The sequence below is a fragment of the Borostomias antarcticus genome, assembly GCF_949987555.1.
Source record: "Borostomias antarcticus genome assembly, chromosome: 2".
NCBI lineage: Eukaryota > Metazoa > Chordata > Actinopteri > Stomiiformes > Stomiidae > Borostomias > Borostomias antarcticus.
Window position 1 is genome coordinate 7,470,068 of NC_140235.1, and position 22,457 is coordinate 7,492,524.

Below are 22,457 nucleotides of genomic sequence, written 5' to 3' on the forward strand. Positions count from 1 at the left end.
ATAGTGAGTTCCCCCTTAATTCATTTTAAAGGATATGCAATTCCACATGAGGAATATTGACCATTGTTAATATGACAGTAAAGAACGAAGCAGCAGTTTCATGGGTTGTAAGAATGTTTCTTTTAATAGCAGGGTGGAACAATTAATGCCTCAAAGTGCTTGAAATTATGCCATTAGTGTTCCGTCATATCAACAGTGCCAACGAGTGTAAACTGCCATCTTAAGTAAATTTTTTAAACTTGCTTTCATACATTTTATACTTTTCTATCAATAGTATTTTTGTGCCATTCTTTAAAAAAATACAAATAAAAGACAACAAATAAACATGTCTGCTGTATTTTAGTGATGAATGAATAGCAATTTCTGACAGACTGAATATTTTTCCCCTCATAAAGCAGGATTACTATTTGGATAGCCAATAGAAAGTCTACACCAGGTTTCAAAAGGGCCTGGGATAAAGTTGTAGAATAGAACAGATCCTCTGAAATAAATTTTCACAAATGTAATGATTTCTTGCTCACTTGGAAGCTGTAGGTTTTAATGTGTAAATATTTGATGAAATTATTGTAAAAAGTTACATTTAATCCATTTTAAATCTAGGCTGTAAAGGGTGACAAATGTATGCAATTGCTTTAAAATAAAGTAATGCACCCATATCAGAGTTTGAAGTCTAAAATCTCCCTAGAATCAACAGACCATTATCATCCCAACTACAATAAAACCCTGCTGTGATTGACACACCGTTATCTGCTAAGTTTATGTACTGTAAAGATATGAGTTCAAGAGGACAACTTTGCTCTTAAATATTGCTCTTAAAGCTGTGTGCTGTATTCACACTTCACCTTACATAGCCAGGATGCAGTGCCTATTGCAGGTTCTGTCTCTTTACCTGCTGTGTATCTATGGCTCCCGGTGTCAAGAGGAGGGTGAACAACAGAACGTTATGCTACTGGCAGGACCCCTGACCAAACAGTTAGGGAGGGATTTGGACAACAAACTGAATGATGCCTTCGACTGCAGTCATCCCCTACCAGCAGACACCAGAGACTACTTCCTGGACCTCCGGAGCAGAGGCATCACTCACTTCAAAGTGCCCCTCTCCTGGGCTCACCTCCTGCCCACGGGCCTTCCCAGCCAGCCCAACCAGGCTGTGGTGAACTGCTACCGGACGCTGCTGGAACAGCTGGTGGATTCAGGCCTCCAGTCCCTGGTGGTTTTGCATCGCTCTGCTGTACCAGAGGCTCTCAGATCCAAGTATGGAGGTTGGGAGAGTCCTGGACTAACAGAAGTCTTTGAGCAGTATGCTGAGTTTGTTTTCTTGACGTTTGGTGAACTAGCTCGAACATGGGTAACGTTGAGCCACCTTGAAGACCTAGAGAGTGCACGGCAGCCCTCAGACACTTCATCTCCACTACAAAATGCATTTGATGCCCATGTCAAAATCTACCATCTTTACCATCGCCTGTTTCCTGGTAAAGGTAAGGTCTGACTGATACTGTAACTGAGGAAGAGTTCACTTCTGTTTCATGCCAACTCTCAACAATGATGTTGCAGTTTTATTTCAGGTCTCATACAATTACTTTCATGAAATATCAGTATTTATGTCTTTATATCTACAGTCCATTCACCACTTTAAAGCTCGTTATCTATCAAACACCTGTGCAATTGAGAAATGTGCAGTAAAAATGCATTTATACACGTAATACAACCAATATATTTATCTCACAACCTTCACCTTCTACACAGTCATTCATGATTGCTACAATTGTACCATCATATTGTTGTGATTATCTAAAGAGATTATCTCTAGTCAAGTGTGGTCAACACCATGACATTGCTAAGGTCAGGAGCTGGGGGAAACATGTTTCGTAAACCACAGAATTGAATTATCATAAAGCATCTTTAAACTAATGCAGACACACATTCATGACATCACATCACATTTCTTACTACAGAGTTCTCAGTAAATAAGCCAAGCGCATTGTGTTGCCTCTGTGTATGAAATGCGCTCTATAAATAAAGTTTGATTTGATTTGATAGCTCAATAAAGGCAAACACTTTTTCCTTGTCCTTGGAACCCACAGGGCCCCACAAATCTATCATCATATTTTTGTATTGAATAATTGTTCAACCAACCACTGACCGTCAGTCTGGTTTTGCTTCCTAAGACAATTTCCTCTTAGATTACTAAAATCTCAAAATGACTGAAATCTCACTAAATATTGTCTGGCCATTAATTCCAAACTATCATGGCTCTCCTCTAGTTTTAGTTTATTAAGGGATCCCCATCAGAAGTAATAGTGTACATCTGATCTTCCTGGGGTCCTACACAAAACAAAAAATACAAAACATTAAAGTACAGACGAAAACAACAAGAGAAGTCTCCTACTAGTGGATGAAACATTGTGCAAATTATGATACAAGCATGAGATTTGGCTTGGTTGTTCTCTAGGGCTTCTTGGTCAAATCTGCCTGGGTTTCCCAAACTTTTTGTCTGGGTACCCACTTTTTTAAAATGACAAACCATTGCGACCCAATTCACGATATTCCTTATCTAGTCCTTATCGTGAGAAGAGCGAATTTGTGCCTAAATGAACGTTCCTGACAATTTTTACTGCCATTTCTCCACCACCTCGTTATTTTAAATAGGCCTAGGTAAACCAGCCATTTTGAAGAGCTATATGTTTGATAAATCACAACTTAGTTTTATGCACATATTGAAAACATTTTGGCCTCATATGTTAAATACTTTATAAATGAATAGGCTTTCTCATTGTTTGTATTTCCTCTCATCAATAAAACAATGTAGGCTACACTAGCCTTTCATACTTCAATGTTATACTATAATTATCAGAACAATATGAACAATCAGCACTATCAAGACATGCTTCTTATTTAAAATTTTGCCTACGCAAAGTGTAAATTCTCACGAGTAGGAGCCTGCATGTTCACACCAGAAGTGCATTTCTCCGCGCCGGTGTTCTATCAGTGCTAAGGTGACCAGCGGCTCACTGGGATATTCCAGAATTGGAGGACAATTAGGCATCTACACTTTTGAAAAACTGACCATTTATTTTTTACAATTTTCTGTTGTGTATTTAAGAAAAACAGGCAAAAAAACATTAAAAATGTGATTGGTCTAGCTCAGGCATCAAAGGTACACTTTTTATGAGAGGTTTTATGTGTGTGCTATACTTGGCGCAACCCTGTTACCAAAACTCAGGAACCTGAAAACAGTATATTTTAAAATATTTTTCAGTAAATCCTTATACCATTAAGTAAAGAAAGTCACATTCACCATGAATACTCACTCATTTCAAATAAAATGGGATTATATACATTTAATTTTATGCAACCCTGTTACCCAAATGATGCTAACAGGGTTGCAAATCCATGCTAATGTTAGCTTTTATCTCAGGAACAGATGCTAGCTGAGTTCAGGGATTGTTTGTTAGCAACAAGGTCGAGGTCAAACATAGTTATATGATTTTTTTTTTTTTTTTTTAAATAATATGAGTAACAGGGTTGCATTAGTTAGAGTGACAGTCAATCAAGGCTGAAAAGATTTGAAAAATATGAAAAGTTGAAGAGAGGACTTACCTTTGGTCTTGCCATTTCTTTACCTAATGTCTTGATGATGTAATTTCCTGTGTGACATGTAACTCACAGTTTTTTCTCTTCCTCTGCTAGGCTAGGATAGGTGTAAGTAACAGGGTTGCATGCATATTGTGGGACACAACTTAAGTTTATTATTACAACTATTAAAAATATGTTGAATAATAATAATAATAATAATAATAATAGAGATCAAGAAAATAATAGCAAGAAAATTAAATTTAAAACATTTTTTTAATGTTATATTTGACATGCAAGTTGATCAACAAGAAGGCGGGACAAGAGCAAAATGCTGTTTTGGAGGGTACATGAGGGTTATTAGGTATTTTAAAAAACATTTCGGAATAATTTTACTATATATATATAAATATATATATAATTTTACTATATTTATGTTTGGTCTCAGGACAAGTATAAATTACATAACAATGTCATGTTTTAATATTTTTTGTTTATATTATATGACATTTCATGGCTGGGACTCCAATTCTGGAATGGCCCATAAAGGGCTGCCCCCCTTCTGTGTCTGGAGTGTAGGCTATGCCAGCGTAAATAAAAATGTGACACGCAGTTGTGCCGTGTGCACTAAAACGATACAGATATATCTTTGATAGGCCAATAGCGGTCGAAGCCGACTGATAAATCGGTCAGGCTCTACATAAAATCTGGTAAATCCAAACCACCAGGCTTGACAACATAGGAATCAACACCAAGATCATTCAAATGAACCAACTACACACATTTCTATGAAAAACATCTACTTTTGGAGGCCAATTTCACGGCCATCTTGAAAAATGGCAGCCATCTTGGATTTTCTATCAGCCGATTTCATCAGAAACCTCTGGAGAACAAACACACCAAATGTCATGCTTGTATCATAATTTGCACAGTTCCTCTCACTGACGTTATCCGCTCCACTATACGCAACCATGCTGTGCTCCCCTCCCCTACAGCCCTCACCTCAACCCTCTTCATGCAGATGTGTTTACCTTGCCTGTGCTTTTCTCTCAGGGGGACGTGTATCAATGGAACTAAGAGCAAGCGATGTTCCCATTCTTTCCCAAAGTGAAGCAACCATTATGGTATGACTGAAACACAGATGACACCTGACAGATACTGTATATGTTGTTGCAAATAAAATATGGGTCAGTACACCAGCACCAGGTAAGGTCTTTCCATTTTTGCGCTGATGGGTGAAGCATGCCCTGGCGCGGTGGCTCGCTCGCTCAGATATGTCAGATATCTGTGCTAATAACCGTTATGACATCTCTGCAATAACCATATTGAATTGAATGCGTATATTATCCAGTGCAGTTGAATCTAAATACAGACTCAGATTGGTAACAGGTCATTTTATAGGCCATCCAATGATATGACTTGATTTTAATCTGCACCACGGCAAACTCTAACATCTTGGAGGGACCAGTACCACTTCCCATGATTAGGATGTGATCAGTCTGGTTAGTTGTAAGTCCAAACGGTGACCTCCAAGTGAGTTTGTGTATGGTCTTATGTGGGAAGATGGTACCACCAACTACGCAGTTTTTGTGTTTTTTCTGCTTTTCAAGGCAGAAGTCAACAAGGCGCTCACCGTTGTTTTTCCACACACCATGTCTCCCTATAGCTCTGTCGCAGCTGTCATTACCGGCTACAACCTTGGGATTTATGTCACCTATGATCAGTAACAATATCTCTCTCTCAGCTTCATTTGTTAGTGCATAACATTGTATGGTGGTCAGTTTACAATGTTTGGAATTGAAGAAAGCCCTGATCATTCTGTCACTCACAGGTTCCCACTCTACCAAGGTTTTTGCCTTTTCTTTGGAGACTATGAGAACCATGCCGTGTATGTGCTTATCTTCATGCCCTGAGTAGAGGACAACCGATCCTTCACTGGTTGTTTGGCGTCCAGAACCAGTCCATCTTCATTCACTGATTCTCAAAATATCCAGCCTGTACCTTTTCATCTCACTAGTGACCTGGGCAGGTTTGGACATCTCATACATGGTGCGCACGTTCCATGTTCCTAGACTGACCTTTGTTTTGGGCCCAAGTAGGCTATCGCACTCCTAGCTTCCCGTTGAGGGCTTTCTCTAGGAGTGGTCATACTGCCAAAGATGTGGCTCAAGTCTACTACGGGGCCCATGGTAATTGTAGCATTTGTCGTAGTTTCTGTAACATTTTGTGTCTTTTTCCACGGTGGAGTTGTTTGCATCACGCCCAATCCCCAATCTGGAGGGCCAGGTGTTGCTTTTCGTCTGGCCTCTACCCTGAAACCTGGCCAGCTTGGTTGAACCTGCTGGGGGGTGAACCCCCCGCCGGTATAGCCTTCATGGTCATGGAGGCACACAAGCCTTCTCACCATGACAAGGTAGCAACACGGGGGAAGGGGAACACAATCAAACGTGTAGATGTCCAGATAAATTGTGTCTTACTTACTTCTGTGTCTGTGCCATTGTGTCTTACTTACTTCACCACCTAAAGGGAAGTGAATAGTCCAGGCAATGGAATTTGTCCAGAACTATCAAAATAATCTGTGTTCGCCCATCAGCGATAAACCAAGCAGGACTGGTCTATACTACGAAACAGGATTATGGGGTTAGTGTGATAACTTCAGGTGAAGTAAGTTACGTGAACCGTGTTCTTTACTATGAAGCCCTGTCCTGGTTCTCTTGAGAGAGCAAACCTGATTAAGGCACAGGTCAAATACATTGGCTTGATTTTTTGGGGATTTTTTATTTATTTTTATTATTATTATTTTTTAAATCTGTGCCATTAAAAGAAAATAGCCTTAACATTTACATAGTATGTCTTCTTTCGTGGTGTGTGCGGTGTAACCCATATTTATTTTGTAACAATGACAAACTGGTAGGCTATCACTAACTCCTGAAAGTTATGCAGTTATGGTATATTTTGGCATTCGCATGTCAAGTCTGTGCTTACAGTTTGTTGTATTTCAATGTAGAATTCCCTAGATTTCCTTTCGGTGCAAATGGAATATGACTGCAACTCTGAATCACAGCTGGGTGAGGAGCTGGCGAGGCTACAGGTAACCATTTCTCTTCTATAGCCTCTCTAATCTATTAAAACCCTACAATAAAGCAATGAGTGTTTTACTGCCAGTATATTCCAGTGCATTCTATGCTTCACTTTGTGTCACCTCAGATAATATAGAGAGTACATCACATATTCAACACATGTTCACATACAAATGAAACTATAAATCCAATCCATTCTCGATTTTTGAGCTAGTAAATGCTGTAGGCTAACTACACATTTCTAGGCATTGTGTATTTAATGCATATCTAGGATACTGTATATGTTACGTAACACATTATATGTGGTTAAATAGTGCAGTGCTCGTTGGGGCCAGTGCCTATTCCACACAGTAGTTCATGATAATTGTGATTCCAATATTGTGTTCTAGAGGTCCAGTGGGCAGATGCCTATTCTGATTGACAATATGAATATCAGAGGTTGTTCCTTCGACCAACTTCAGCCTGTTCTACAAGGTAAATCTAATACATTTTTGAAATAATCCATGTGATGAGCAGTCAGATTCTGTAACAAATTCTAGGCAATGTTATGCAGACCTTTGAGTTACCAGGATTGTAGCTATACATGTTTTAAGTCCTCACCAGTCTGGATTTAGAGCTAATCATAGCACTATTTCAGCTGTCACGCTGGTCACTAATGACATAATCTCAGCATGAGACAACAGGAAACACTGTGCTGTCCTCTTTGTAGATCTCTCAAAAGCATTTGATACGGTCGATCACCAGTTGCTTTTAAACTGACTAGTATTGGTTTGGATAGAGATGCTTGTGACTGGTTTCAGGATTACCTGTCATCAAGGTGTCAGTGTGTGAAATCGGGTAACATTCAATCTGATTTCCTGCCTCTAGCTAAAGGTGTGCCCCAGGGATCGGTGTTGGGTCCTGTTCTTTTCACCATCTATATTAATATATTGTCTTTACACTAACTGGCTGTCATGTTCATTTATATGCTGATTATACTGTTGTCTACTGTATTGCGGATACTGTTCAGGAAGCCAAATCTAGCAAATCTAAGTTTATGTTGTTCTCTAGAGCCAGGACTATTGATTATGATCGACTCTACCTTTCAACTACTAATGGCCTACATATTGAGAGAGTCACAGAGTACAAATATCTTGGTTTGTGGTTGGATGGTAAACTCTCTTTCAAGTTTCATGAAGATAATCTAGCCTCTAAACTGCAGCAGAAAATTGGCTTCCTGTACAGAAACCATTCTAGCTTTCCTATGTTCAGTAGGAAGAGAATTGTTCAAGCTGTTCAGTATTAGACTATGGTGACACTATCTATAGACATGCATCTATGACAACCTTGAAACCCTTGGACCCTGTCTACCACTCTGCCCTAAGATTTATTACGGTTGATAGATATGACACTCACCACTGTGTTCTTTATCATAGCCATCTCTTTCTCTAAGGTGCAACTATCACTGGTATTTGTTTATTTCCAAAGCCATTATTGGTAAACTTCCACTTTACATCTTGTCTCTGTTGGACTGGAGCCTTGGCACCTGCCAGAACAGATCTAATGATAAGCTTGTTGTCAGGGTTCCTCGAGTGCATTCTGAACTTGGAAGGGCTGCTTTTTTCCATGATGCTCCTTATACTTTGAATATGTTACAACAGACTCTAAAGCTTGAGGTCCTTCCGTCAGTCACAGAGTTTAAGTCCATGGCTCTAGACCTATGTACTTCAACCTGTAACTGTTTTTGATTATTATTATTTATTATTATTATTGTACATTGCATTTGTTTTGTTGATTTGATTTGTGTGTCTGTGTAAACTCGTCATCACTAAATGAGGGAGACTTTAGTGCTTCACAAGTATAAATAAAGGTTTGAAATGAAAATGAAATACAATCCTGGTGACAAATCCTAATATAACAAACTTAGAAGTAAGGATTTGTTTCCATTGTTAAAATCACATCAAGATGGTGAACTCACTTGATCAGGTTCTATTCCGTAGCGCTACACCCCACATGGCTCTAATGGTTTACGCCCACTGAAAAAGAAAAACAGTGCGCACCTGCAGCCAATCAGAGTACAGATGCTACTATATAAGCACGCTGCAACCAGCGTTTCTCTTCTAAAAAACCTTCAGCTCAACACAAAGACTGAAGAGAAGAACAAGAGAAGATGAGCAAGTTCACCCAGAAGACGATGGCGCCGGTGGCTTCCTTGCCCCGGCTGACCGCTCAACTTCAAGATCTCTGCTGCTGCGTGACCTGGATGAAGGCAATGGCCAAGATCACTGCTTCGCCTGTCTGTGACTGCAGCATCTCGCACCCATTCCCGCCTGCCCAGTTTGCATGCAGCTGAGAGGATGCACTTGGCTCAATTCTTTGCCAAACATCCTCCACCACTCGAAGACGCCCTGTCGGTGCACGCTTCTGAGAATCCTGGAGAGATCTGCACTGTGCCTGGAGGTTCCAGTCACACCGTTGGGACCTACCATCGCAGCTGTCTGGGTTCCCGGTGCGGTCACCTGGGCTTCGGCTCGAAAAACACTGACACGGGCGACCGAGGACAAGACCATGATGGCTCTTGCTGAGAAGAGCTACATGCTGGGAGCACAAGCGGCAGCCATAGCCCCTTCAATCGCAATGCTAAGCTCAGCTATAGTGCCAATCTCGGCAGGGCAGCGGCCTCTCTCCCAAGATTAAGTTATGGCAGGATCTAGTAGTTCGGTGCTGTCCTGACTGGTCCCATTATGAGGTTTCGTGTTTTGGTACCTTGCGTGAGAGCAGTAGCTTCTACTTCCTCGAAGGCGAGAGAAATTACCAACTGCAACATCGTGTAAACTGGGAATTTTGTCAGTGAATTAGGCTGAGGCTTGGGTTACAAGCAAGGTTTAGAAGGCTTATCTTTGCATCCCAAAACCGGCGCTCGCCTGCCAGCCCCTCACACAGTGGCTTCGCCCATCCGCCTTTTCGGAGAGTACGGTGCATAGCTGTTCTAGTACGGGCGTGTGAAGACTGGGACTACAAGGTTTTTTGAGAGAACCGTCGCTCCAGATATTTCACCGCTCCCGTGATCTCGCCTTCAGCAGCGGTCTTGCCTATTCCCTTGAAAGCGGGGAATGCAAGACCCTGCTGCTCGGTTGTATGGAATGTAGCTAGGGCTCTGGCGGTTTTACTGTCACTCTGGCTACCTCAGCACAACCGGGAATGATTGTCACAGACGCTCAGACAGCAGCTCCACTTTTACCTTACCCCCTAACGTGTAGCCTAGCTGGAGGGTTGCACAGCACATGAGGGCTAGGACGGTGGCGGTAAGACTACCGCTCTAGCTACCTCTCCACCCCCAGAAATTAGTGCTACAACTCGCCACCCTTTAGCCTCTAGCTTTGCTAGCTGGCCCAGCCGAGACTTAGCCAGCTCGCATGTGTTGAAGGCGCAGGGGGTGCTTGAGTGTACGGCAGTGATGCAATTTCAACCTCCTGGAGCTTGAGACGGTATTGCTTGTTCTACGCCACGTCGCCCACCTTTTACGAGATTGCGATGTGCTAGTGCGGTCGCAGACTGCGGTGTCCTGCATCATCTGACATGGATGGGTTCGCTCACCGGCCCTACACAGCTTGGAGGTGGAGCTATGGTGCTGGGTGCGCATCTATTGACCTGGCTCATCCCGCATTGGCCAGATGCGCTGTCCCAGGAGGGGACGGTCAATTTGTGCACCCCCGGTGCTGGGCCAGCCTCTGATGGCTTGGTTACTGAACGGTGGAGAATTGTCTCGCAGAGGCCTCTATCTCTATTCATACCCTCTGGATAGACGCTTTCTGTGAGTAGTACAGTGCATCCGCCCTGTACGTAAGGCCACTGCTCCCCAGTGGCTGCTTTGCTCCTCACTTTGATGTTGGGCAAGCAGGTCAGTGATCTTTGCGCACTGTCGACACAGCCTGGGTGCCTTGTCATCACTGGTGATACGAGCAAGGCTGTATTGCAGCCTAACCCTTCCTTCGTTCCGAAGGTGGTTAAGAGCACTTATGCTTAGTACACTACACACTTACACTTAGGCTTTCAGGCTGCAAGCTTTCTTTCCCCCACCCCACGGAATTGTGGAGGATGCTTACCCTGGTAAGGTGGGACCGCCGCTATCGACAGCAACTCTCCCATTGGCCTTGCGAGGGCATCACCATGGGTTGGCGGGATGTTCCCTGCCTGGGAATGTCACTGGGTGCACTCCATGAGAGCCGTCAACCTTGGTTGCCCTCTTTAGTGGAGTACCGGTGGCAGACATTTGTGCAGCTGTGGCTTGGGCGTCGCCTTTTGTCAGCTACTCCCTCTCGGATGTGCTGTCCACTCCCTTGGCCACATCTATGCTGGGCACATAGAGGAATGGAGATGTTCTGTTCATTGTTATGCAGCAGTCCATTCTCTTGCGATAAGTGGCTTATGAGGTGAGGTACTGGTAGGTTAGAGTTACAGTGCGTAACCGCCGCTTAGTCCTCCCTCAGCTCACCTCTTATCCTAGCCCTCAGCTGGCGGAGTGTGGTGGGGTGGGCCAGAGCCTTCTGGGGATTCTTTGGGGATATGCTTATGTTACTTTGGAGTTCTTGGCCCTTGCCATGCTGGCCTGTGTCTTTGGAAATGGGTTCAGCAGCGGAGTACATCTGGCGAATGTTTGCTCCACCTATACCATTAGGAGCGGAGTCCTGTGGGGCAGAGCTTCACGAAATAGAACGATGGTTACGCACCGTGACCCAGTTCTATGAGTGGAGCCACACAGGGCTTGGTCCTTGCTGACCTAGTAAGTCGCTGAAAGTTGTACCTTTTGGGACAAAAGACTGCAAACAGACAAACACTGGTTGCAGTGTGCTTGTATAGTAGCACCAGTACTCTGATTGGCTGCAGTTGTGCACATTGTTTTTCTTTTTCAGTGGGCATAGCCAGCTACGATAGGGTAAACCATTACTGTGGGTCTCCGCTCCACTTATAGAACTGGGGTTATGGTGAGCACTTTTTGACGTTAAGTGATGACCTAAAGTTAACATTTAATTATGCATGGTACCTGTATCATGTACATATGACAAACAAAACATCAGTGATCAGTGAATCCCTGAATCCAATGATAATTAAATTGCTTATCTGTTTAGATAATGTAAGTACACAGAGATCAGGGGAAGTTGATGCATCGGATGAATATTGTCAAATTTACTGGGCGCCATCAATACACCTGACCTCTAATCGTTCTTTACACAAAAAAAAGAGAAGGTGTCTCAGGGTTTGGAAAGTTGTCAGTCAGCACTGATAGTATATATATCTATATATATATATATCAGACAAATAGTGTATCTTTATGTATTTTTGACACAATCTTGTATAGCATTTTAACATAGTCCACATGGGTGTTCTAAAATGATTTCAGCTCTGAGAAACCAGAATCTCCCTATTTTGGGATGTACCATGGTGGACTTGTTCGGAGAACTAGACATGGTGGATATCACCAACAGGTAACAGTTTCACTGTTTGACTGTTTCTCTACTACTCATACCTCTTTAAAAATATTCCTTAAACACATCTTATGCATTTCTTCCACAAATAGTCTTTCAGGTGGTGTTGAAGATGCAGCCCCAAGGAAAAGCTACCAGAGTGTGTGGGATAAATTTGGAACGCAAAGCCCAACAGAGCGAGACAGTTTCCTGAATGAGTCCTTTCCTACGGGCTTCCAGTGGGCCACTTCCAGTGAGTCCTTCAAGGTTGAGGGTGGCTGGTTAGAAGATAAAAAAGGCCAGACAATTTGGGACCGTTTTGGCCATGAGAACGAAGTCTTTGAGAATCAGACCGCTGACCTGGCCTGTGACAGTTACCATAAGGTGGAGTATGACGTCTACCTACTCAGAGGTCTCCTCGTAAACACCTACCAGTTCTCCATCTCCTGGGCCCGCATTTCCCCCTCTGGCCACTGGGGGAGCCATTCTGAGAAAGGGGCTCTTTATTATGACAGGCTCATCGATGCTCTACTTGAGTCTGGCATAGAACCAGCTGTCACCTTACACCACTGGGATCTTCCCCAGGCACTCCAAGACTATGGAGGATGGACCAATGCCTCTATTATAAAAGCCTTCAAAAACTATGCTGACTTCTGCTTCTCCAGGTTTGGAGATAGAGTTAAGACCTGGAACACTTTCAGCAGCCCCTGGGTGGTGAGCCATGCTGGGTATGGAACTGGTGAGCATCCACCTGGAATGAAGGACTACGTGGTTGCTTCTTACCAGGTGAGGGAGCAGCAACTGTACACACTCTCCCAATGATCGTCAAGATCCTCAAGATTTCATTGAGATGAACTATTTATGCATACATAAATAAAAACTGAAAGTGCATTCTCATATTATTATAATTATTATAATTAATAGTGTACATCACTTTATGCTAAATAGATGTAGTAGTAGTAAATAATTATAGGACTCGAGGGGGGGTTGGGGGCGGTCTTTAATCAGCCACACGGTGACACACATGTAACACACTGTAAACGGCAACATAGCACACAACACACACATGCAACCTTCGGGCATCGAACCGAGAACCTTGCGATCCCCAGCCGGCCGCTCTACCTCCTGAGCTGCGTGCCGCCCAAACACACAGTCTTGGTTAACACCATAAACAAACATTGATAGAATAAGCAGCTTATTCCTCATCTGGTAGTGCAGAATGTTTTCAACATGTTCAATTCAAATAAAACCTCTTCTAAGCATGCGGGAGGCAACTGGATGTGTAAGAGGTTATGTACAATCAAAATCAGAGCAGAGGCTGTCGGAAAAAACAAGGATATTTCAGACCATTGGCTATACATTATTTTTCTTTCATGAGAAATTTATCAGAAAAGAACTAGAAGTAGATGCCAGGGCTCCAGAATAAACTAGTCACTGTCGAAACTGATACCAGAAACCTTTTCACCTAGCGGCAGGAGTAGCCTATATGATTTGCAGTGATGATGGCACTACACAATACTGTTAATCATGCTGTGAATTAAAGATTTTAACACATTTTATATGGTTCCCAAACAGGTGACTCACAACATGCTGAAGTCCCATGCTGAAGCCTGGCATATTTACAATGATAAGTACCGGAAGCAGCAGGGTGGAAAAGTAGGCATTGCCCTGAACTCTGATTGGGCTGAACCTCTGAACTCGACCCAACGTGAAGATATTGCAGCTGCTGATCGTTACTTGCAGTTCATGCTGGGTTGGTTTGCCCATCCCATATTTGTGAATGGGGACTATCCTGCATTGCTTAAGAATCAGATTGAGCAGAAAAGGCAAGAATGTCCATTTCTTGAACCTGCCAGACTGCCTGTCTTCACTGCTACAGAAAGCCAGCGGATCCGTGGAACGGCTGATTTCTTGGGGCTGAACCATTATACCTCCAGACTAGTCAACAACAGTGCTGGTGGCTGCTTCCCTGGACCACAAGCAGTGGGAGACTTCCAGGCTCATATGGATCCCTCGTGGTCTGCTACAGTTTCTGACTGGATCCGTCCCGTACCATGGGGTCTACGTCGGTTACTTAATTATGTCTCAGAAGAGTATCTGAAAGTAACAAAGGTTCCTGTTTATATAACAGGAAACGGGATGCCCACAGGGTACAGTGGAGACACTCTCAATGACACCCACCGAATAGAATACTTGAAGAACTACATCAACGAGGCACTGAAAGGTTAAAATAATTAACCCCATACTGCACAACACCCAGTAATCTTCCACACCATGTTGCTGTACTGTATAAAGAGAATCTAGAGGCTCTAAAATGCAATTTGCTTCTGTGTTTTAGCCATTCATGTGGACGGAATCAACGTGCAGCGGTTCACAGTGCAGTCGCTCTTGGATGGTTTTGAGGGGCCACAGGGATACAGTGAAAGATTTGGATTGCACCTTGTTGATTTCGAAGACCCTAACAGACCTAGAACCCCAAAGCAGTCTGCCTATTTCTACTTTCAGGTTATCAAGAGAAATGGGTTTGGTGCTATAAGAGACAGTAATCCTTCACAAGGGTCAATGTTTCACATCACTTTGCAGGGGCCCTCTTTGCCGCCATCGGAAGTTCCATCAAAATCTAAGGTCGTTTGGGAAAAGTTCTCACGCCAGTCCAACTTTGAGAGGAAACTCTATCACTATGGTACCTTCCCAGAGGGATTCCATTGGGGAGTAGCATCCTCAGCCTACCAGATTGAAGGTGGCTGGAATGCGGATGGGAAGGGTCCAAGTATTTGGGATACTTTCACCCAGAAGCCTGGTAAAATTCCTGGGAATGCTACAGGTGATGTGACCTGTGACAGCTACCACCGGTTAGAGGAGGACCTGTACATGCTTCGGGCTCTGAAAGTAAAGTCCTACAGATTCTCTCTATCCTGGTCCAGAATCTTTCCTAATGGGCAGCACACTTCCCTGAACCAGAAAGGAATCGACTACTATAACAAGCTAATCAATGGTCTCTTAGCTTTTAACATCACCCCAATGGTAACGCTCTACCACTGGGACCTCCCTCAAGCCTTGCAAACATTTTATGGCTGGGAAGACATGCGGATGATTGACATCTTCAATGACTTCTGTGACTTCTGCTTTGCCACCTTTGGGGACCGAGTGAAGTTTTGGTTGACCTTCAACCAGCCCTATACAATTGCATGGTCAGGATATGGACTTGGTCAGTTCCCACCAAATGAAAAAAGTCCTGGTTTCACACCATACAGAATTGCTCATAACCTTCTTAAAGCACATGCCAAGGTCTACCACACATATGTTGAGAAATACCGCAAATCACAAGGAGGCCTGGTGTCCATTGCCCTTAATGCTGACTGGGCAGAGCCCAAAGATATCAATGCGCCACGAGAAGTAGTCGCTGCTGACCGAGCCCTTCAGTTCCAGCTGGGATGGTTTGCACATCCCATCTTCAAGAATGGTGACTATCCTGACGCAATGAAGTGGCAGGTGGGTAACAAGAGTGAGCTTCAGGGTCTGACAGCATCCAGGCTTCCTTCCTTTACCGCAGAGGAGAAGGTCTCCATCCAGGGTACTGCTGATGTCTTCTGTATCAACACATACACAACAAAGATAATGCACCATGCAACTGCTAGGCTCTCCCCTCCATCCTACGACTATGATAGGGACTTAAGAGAGGAGGAGGAGGGAGAAGGCCCCACAACTGCCATCGCTAACCAGGGGGCGGCAGCATGGGGCTTACGAAGGCTTCTCAACTGGATCAAAGAAGAGTATGGAGATCCAGAGATTTACATAACTGAGAATGGAGTTGCTACAGAAACTAAGACCACTGTGGATGACACTGCCAGAATATTTTACATTAAAACCTATATTGACGAGGCTCTCAAAGGTAAGCTTGAGATGGCATAACAGTGTATTGCAATATAATGTACATATAATACAGTTAGTTCCAAAAATACCTTGTTACTTAGGCCCTGTACTGCTCCAGTTAAAAATTATAGCGTATGAATGGCGTTTAGGTGCAGACTGTCAGCTTTAATTTGAGGGTTGAGTGAAACATTTGAAACATTTAGAAATGGCAACCTTTTTGTAAATCGTGTTAATAGTTCTCATTATTTGTATGCAGAAAACTACTGTACCACAGAACTTCATAGGGTAGCCTACACAGCACATTTCATCTTCCTAAGTGAAAGTATGCATGCTCTTGTGTCTCAATAGCTTATGACCTGGATAGTGTGAAGGTGAAAGGATACATTGCTGCATCTTTGATGGATTCTTTCGAGTGGCTCAGTGGGTACACTGTAGGTTTTGGGCTCCACCATGTGGACTTCACCCAACCAAGCCGTCCTAGGACGCCCAAACGGTCAGCGCACTACTATTATCAAGTCATGAAGGATAATGGCTTCCCCCGACCTGAGGATGAGAAACCAATGTATGGACACTTTCGCAAGGACTTCATCTGGAGTACAGCAACAGCCTCTTACCAGGTTACTATACCTTCAGATCCTGTTGGGATAGACCTGATTCACGGCTCAGTGATATACCTACTCTGCCCTGTAATGATCGACTGTAGAGGAGCTTATAATGGCTGTAGTGATTGTTAATGATATTATTGTATGTTGAGTTTTCCTGGCCTGATCGCTTACAAAAGGAGTGCTGTGTCAAAGGTTCTTCATGCGAGATAATCTAAAGAGATAAACTTTGCAAATTGGAACATGCCATAAAGCATGAAATAGTGCCAGTGTAGATTATATTGCATATGTTGTAAACAGTTTGATGAGAACTGAACATGCAATATCTCCAATCTTACCTACCGTAAGGTAATACTTTGATGTGTATTCACTTCAACCCTGAACCTGGTTAATTTGCTAATATAGATATACTGTATGTGTGTGTGTGTGTGTGTGTGTGTGTGTGGGGGGGGGGGGGTGTACCACCTTTAAGTGTGTAACATTTTCCTTCTGATTGTCATAGCCCATGAAAATGTTCCCTTTCAACAATATTCAATATATCAATGAATTCATCTCTATTCCCTTTCTAGATTGAGGGGGGATGGAGAGAGGATGGAAAAGGCCTTAGTATCTGGGACAAGTTTGCCCACACTCCTCTGAGAGTCTTCAATGATGACACAGGGGACATTGCCTGTGATAGTTACAACAAAATTGAAGAGGACATCACTATACTAAAGATGCTGAAGGTGACCCACTACCGCTTTTCCATATCCTGGTCCAGGGTGATGCCAGATGGCACCAACAAACACATCAATGAGGCCGGCCTCAACTACTACCACAGACTGGTGGACGCTCTGCTGAATGCCAACATTCAACCTCATGTGAGTTATACAAATGTGATTATGCACATATTTAAAATTAAAATCAGATCTATCAAATTATGTATCGGTTGGTGTATGACTTCAAGACAAACCAAAATTCTAAGATCCCCTCACCTCACTCCCCCTTCACAAACTCTATTCAGGTAACTCTCTACCACTGGGACCTTCCTCAAGCGCTGCAGGACCTCGGAGGCTGGGAGAATGACACCATCGTCGACAGGTTTAAAGAATATGCCGACTTCATGTTCAGTCGCCTGGGACCCAAAGTGAAGTTCTGGATCACCATCAATGAACCCTACAATGTAGCCAATGTTGGCCACGGCTACGGAGCTGCTGCCCCTGGTAGCCTACTTGACAGTTTCAATATTTGTGATTCGTTTTCAACTTGGCACCTTTTTATTGATTGACATGGAGATACTTTCTTTGACATACTGCAATGACCTTGATAAGCTATAAGCTAATGACATTCACATGCAGGTTCCAAGAGCTTAAAGGGACATGCCAAGATTTTTTAACATTTAGCTTTTTGTTAGTTTTTGCACTTACTGGGAGTGTATGGGCAGAGGGATGCAGACTATTCTAACTCTTTTCCAGACACTTTGGAGAATCTCAATTGGCTCCGGTTAGCAAAAAGATGAAGATAGCCTACTTTAACTAGCAAGGCGGCTAATGCTAACCGGGGTACAGTGTCTGGAATAGAGTCCGAATATTTTGCATCCTTCTGCTACACTCCCAGGAGCTGCAAAACAAGCAAAATGTTAAAATCCACAGCGTGTCCCATTAAGCATATTAGCAACACGTTGTAAAAATTAATTTGTGTGAAAAGTTAGTTTCCTATCATTTATAAGAAACAGTACAAGTATCAGATTTATAATTCTATCTATGAACAGGCATAAGTTTCAGACCGGGCACACTGCCCTACATTGTGGGCCACAACCTCATCAAGGCCCACGCTGAGGCCTGGCACCTGTACAACGACACGTACCGAGACAAGCAGAGCGGAGTTATCTCCATCACCATCAACTCTGATTGGTCAGAGCCTCGAAACCCACACAAGCAAGAAGATGTGGACGCAGCACGGCGTGTTGTACAGGTACTGGTATACAGTAATGTAGGAGTTTTAATATTAATTCAGTACATAACAATTTGCAACATATTCCAACAACACAATAATGGCAGCAGAAATGGTGTCAAGTGACAAGCACATTATTTCACTGAAGTTCTCTTGTTCTAAAACTTTTGTTGTTAATTAGAATTGCTGTCACTTCATGTTTTTCTTCTGTTGCAGTTCTACATTGGCTGGTTTGCCCACCCTATATTCAATGGAGATTATAGTGACACAATGAAGACAATCATTCGAGACAGAAGCCTCGCCGCTGGTTTAGCTACATCTCGGTAGGCAAAATCCTTTTCAGTACATGTGTAGCCATTGATGATTATCATCATCATACCTCATAGGCTCTGTTTTGCTGGGGCAAAATGAGTAAAATCAGAGCACATTCTACCATAATACTTTGAATACTCTTCTGTAGTTATCATATTGATCTCCTAAGAATATTATCTCATGATTTATCTAAAATGGATATCCACCTTTTTTTGATGAACAATGAAAAAATGTGCTGCAAGACATGCTACTACTAATATTTCAGACTTGTGAGTCTAAAATTAAGCAATAAACCATGAGAGGCCGTGTGTGATTTTATAACAGCTAGGGGGCGTTATTAGGCACGACGCGAAGCGGAATGCCTAAAACCCCCCTAGCTGTTATAAAATCACTTCTGCTATAGTAGATTTTCTGCTATTCTGGATTTTTGAGAGTTTGCTCTGTGCCAGCAAAGTTATTATCACCTTTATTTAAACTCAAGGATCAACTCGAGATCAACTTTGAATGACAATATCATTCAAAACCAAAGTGACAGTAGAAACAGTGACAGTAGAAACAAGACAATTTAGAAATCGGTGTATAATTATTTGGGTCACTACTATCAGCACCCTTATGCAGAGGGACAACATGAGCCATTTTCCAGACAGCAGGGATAACACCTGACAGTAGGTAGAGATTAAAGATATGTGTTATCTGCTCAGCAATCAGGGGAGCAGAGAGATGGAGAAAAAAGGCTGTAGTTTATTTTCACCAGTTGATTTCTTAGGATCAATTGCGTGAAGAGATTCCAGGACTGTGTTTAATAGGACAGGATCTAAATGAAATTGGGAATTATAAGAATAATTCGAAAAAGATGGGTCTATAGAGTTTAGATTGGCTAGGGGCTGAGTATTTTCATAACGGGAAAAATGACAGGCTTCAGATTCAAAAAGGTGTCCAGCAGCAGCAAAGTGTCTGTTGAAAGCAGAAACAACATTCAAAACATTGACAAAGTTAGCATTTTTGAGAAATTTGATAATTGCTCTACCACCGTTTTGGTCATACAATGGATGTGGATGGGCATCTTGAAAAATTATTCAAAAACATGTTAAACTCTCGATTTCACGTGAAATTACTGAGAAAGATATTTCAACCCTGTGGTTGAAATGGTTAATGTAAAATGCCTTTTTTTTTTTTTTTACAGGCTTCCTGTGTTTACCCCTGAACAGATCAAGAGGATCAAAGGCACATATGATTACTTTGGGTTCAACCATTACACCACTGTCCTTGCATTTCCTGTGGACTATGGCACTCTGCAGCATTATGATGCTGATAGGTGAGAATGGAAGTCTAAGATGTTAAACATGTAAACATGTTTTTCACACTGTCATTACACCCAAACTCATAGTAATGTATGGGTGCATGGTTAATCTGTCATCTTCTTCTGTATCACTGTGCCTTGAGATTTGTCACTGCATGTATTCTCTTGTCACATCTTACTCATCATTGCACATTGCATGTAAAAGTGGACTGGCCATCCTTGTATGTATGCAGGTGTACCCACTGGTTGAGCTTTATATACAAAACTCACCTTTGTCTGGTCCCTACCTATCTGTGTATTTACCTCCTCAGAAAACAGGAACATTATATACAAAACTCTCCTTGGTCTGGCCCCTACCTATCTGTGTATTTACCTCCTCAGAAAACAGGAACATTATAGCCTCCACTCATAGGACACTTTGCAATTGAATGTTCCGCGTGTTCGTACTGAGCTGGGCAAAAAAGCGTTTAAGTACGCTGCCCCCTCTGGCTGGAATACTCTCCAGAAAGACTTACAATTACAAGAAGTGATCAGTTATGATGCTTTCATATCGATATTAAAGGACTTAGAATGTGAAAGTATTGGAAATTGCCATTGCTTTTAATTCAGTATCTGTACCCGCCCAAACTTGCTTTTAATGTCTTGTTATTATATATTATGTCTGTCTTTGTGTATTGAGCGTCTGCCTGTGTCCTTGTGCTGCCCTCTTGGCCTGGTCCCTCTTGGAAAAGAGATTCAATATCTCAATGAGGTCATCTGGTTAAATAAAGGTTTCATAAAAATAAAAATAAAAATCTTCTCATACAGGGGCGCAGGAACTATTGCTGACCGCACCTGGTTGGATTCAGGCTCGTCCTGGCTGAAAGTCTCTCCGTTTGGATTCCGTAAAATCCTTAACTTCATTAAGGAAGAGTATGGAGACCCTCCCATCATTATCACAGAGAACGGCATCTCGGAGCGAGGCCCTGTGGACCTCAACGACATCCATAGAGTCCACTACTACGAAAGCTACATCAATCAAGTCCTCAAAGGTACGAAACACATCATGACCTTATCCATTCACTGATAACATACTGTAGGTTATCTACTACAGTCTAACACACCAACCAAGACACTTAGTGATTAGTTTAAAGAAATGTGTTTTTTCCCTCATCTCAGAATGATAATCGGGTACCCAGACATTTCTCCAGCACTGGAATAGCACAAAACAAAGTGTAGAGAAAGGTCTGGCTATGTGAGATGTCTTTTCCCTCACAGGAAAATATTCCTTAAGCTGTAATGCCCAAAATTTACCCCTGGGGATTAATAAAGTTTATTTTATCTTTATATCATCTTAAGCTACAATTCAACAATTAAACAAATGAATTTATTTCAGCATATCTGCTGGATGCTGTTGATATCCGAGGATATACTGCCTGGTCTTTGATGGACAATCTAGAGTGGGCTACAGGATTTTCAGAAAGATTTGGACTGTTCCACGTGAATCGCTCCGACCCCAACCTTCCCCGCATAGCAAAGAGCTCTGTTGCTCGCTATGCCACCATCATCACCTGCAACGGCTTCCCTGACCCAGCAGAGGGCCCTCACGAGTGTTTGAACCCTGACCCCGAAGGTAATGTTTTTCATTTCATTGTCTTCATTATGAAAAATGTTATTTATGAAAGGTGTAATTATTACATGCTACCTGTACAGTTTGTCACACTAGCATCATGTTGCCTGAAAAGCTGCTGCTTTGCTTTTATTGTATATTTCTCCTGACCAGTCAATTCATGTTCTCCTCTTTTTCATTCTCATGTTCATGTACCTACCACACCATACCTTCTCTTGCTACAGGTACGAGTGTACCCACCACACCCCCTACAGAGAGCGATGTTAATTTCCTGGGTATGCAACTCTCACCTGAAGACGCTGAAGCCGGTCTCTATACCATCTTCTCCCTTCTCATAGTGACTGTCATCTCAGCCATCGTCATGTCTTATTGCTTCCTCAAGACCAAAAAAAAGTTTTCTCAAACCTACATGTAGACCAAGTAGTGTCCTATTGCTTCCTGAAGACCAAAAAGAAGTTCATAATCATGATCAAGTAGAACTATCTCCAATTGAATGACTTGAGCAACTCATTTTAGCTTTTGCTTAATATGTACATTCAATCCAACAGGTATGTTAGTATCCATATAAATATATTGGTGCTTGCCGCACCTGACAAAAATTACCATATTTGCAAATGCTTTTATTTGAAAGTTCTTTAATTGTCTTTATGTTGTATGCTACGCATTACAATTAAGAAGCAACACACTCCCATGAAACCACCACCTTAGCAGACGAATCTTAGCTTTAAACAT

General features: G+C 42.5%; 1 protein-coding gene across 1 annotated transcript; it reads left to right on the plus strand.

Annotated features, from left to right (window-relative positions):
- Window positions 1-943: 943 nt before the first annotated feature.
- On the plus strand, window positions 944-22,140 carry LOC311329570 (lactase/phlorizin hydrolase-like; the record flags this gene model as incomplete). The annotated part of the gene is made up of 20 exons (XM_084461445.1): window positions 944-1,478; window positions 5,713-5,762; window positions 6,581-6,664; window positions 7,043-7,127; window positions 8,943-9,141; window positions 11,140-11,272; window positions 11,605-11,617; window positions 12,034-12,118; window positions 12,211-12,883; window positions 13,673-14,321; window positions 14,436-15,989; window positions 16,319-16,587; window positions 17,142-17,432; window positions 17,576-17,774; window positions 18,323-18,525; window positions 18,721-18,827; window positions 20,000-20,131; window positions 20,924-21,147; window positions 21,492-21,728; window positions 21,950-22,140. 20 exons carry the CDS (start codon window positions 944-946, stop codon window positions 22,138-22,140), a joined length of 5,913 nt encoding a protein of 1,970 aa, XP_084317571.1.
- Between the last annotated feature and the right edge of the window lie 317 nt (window positions 22,141-22,457).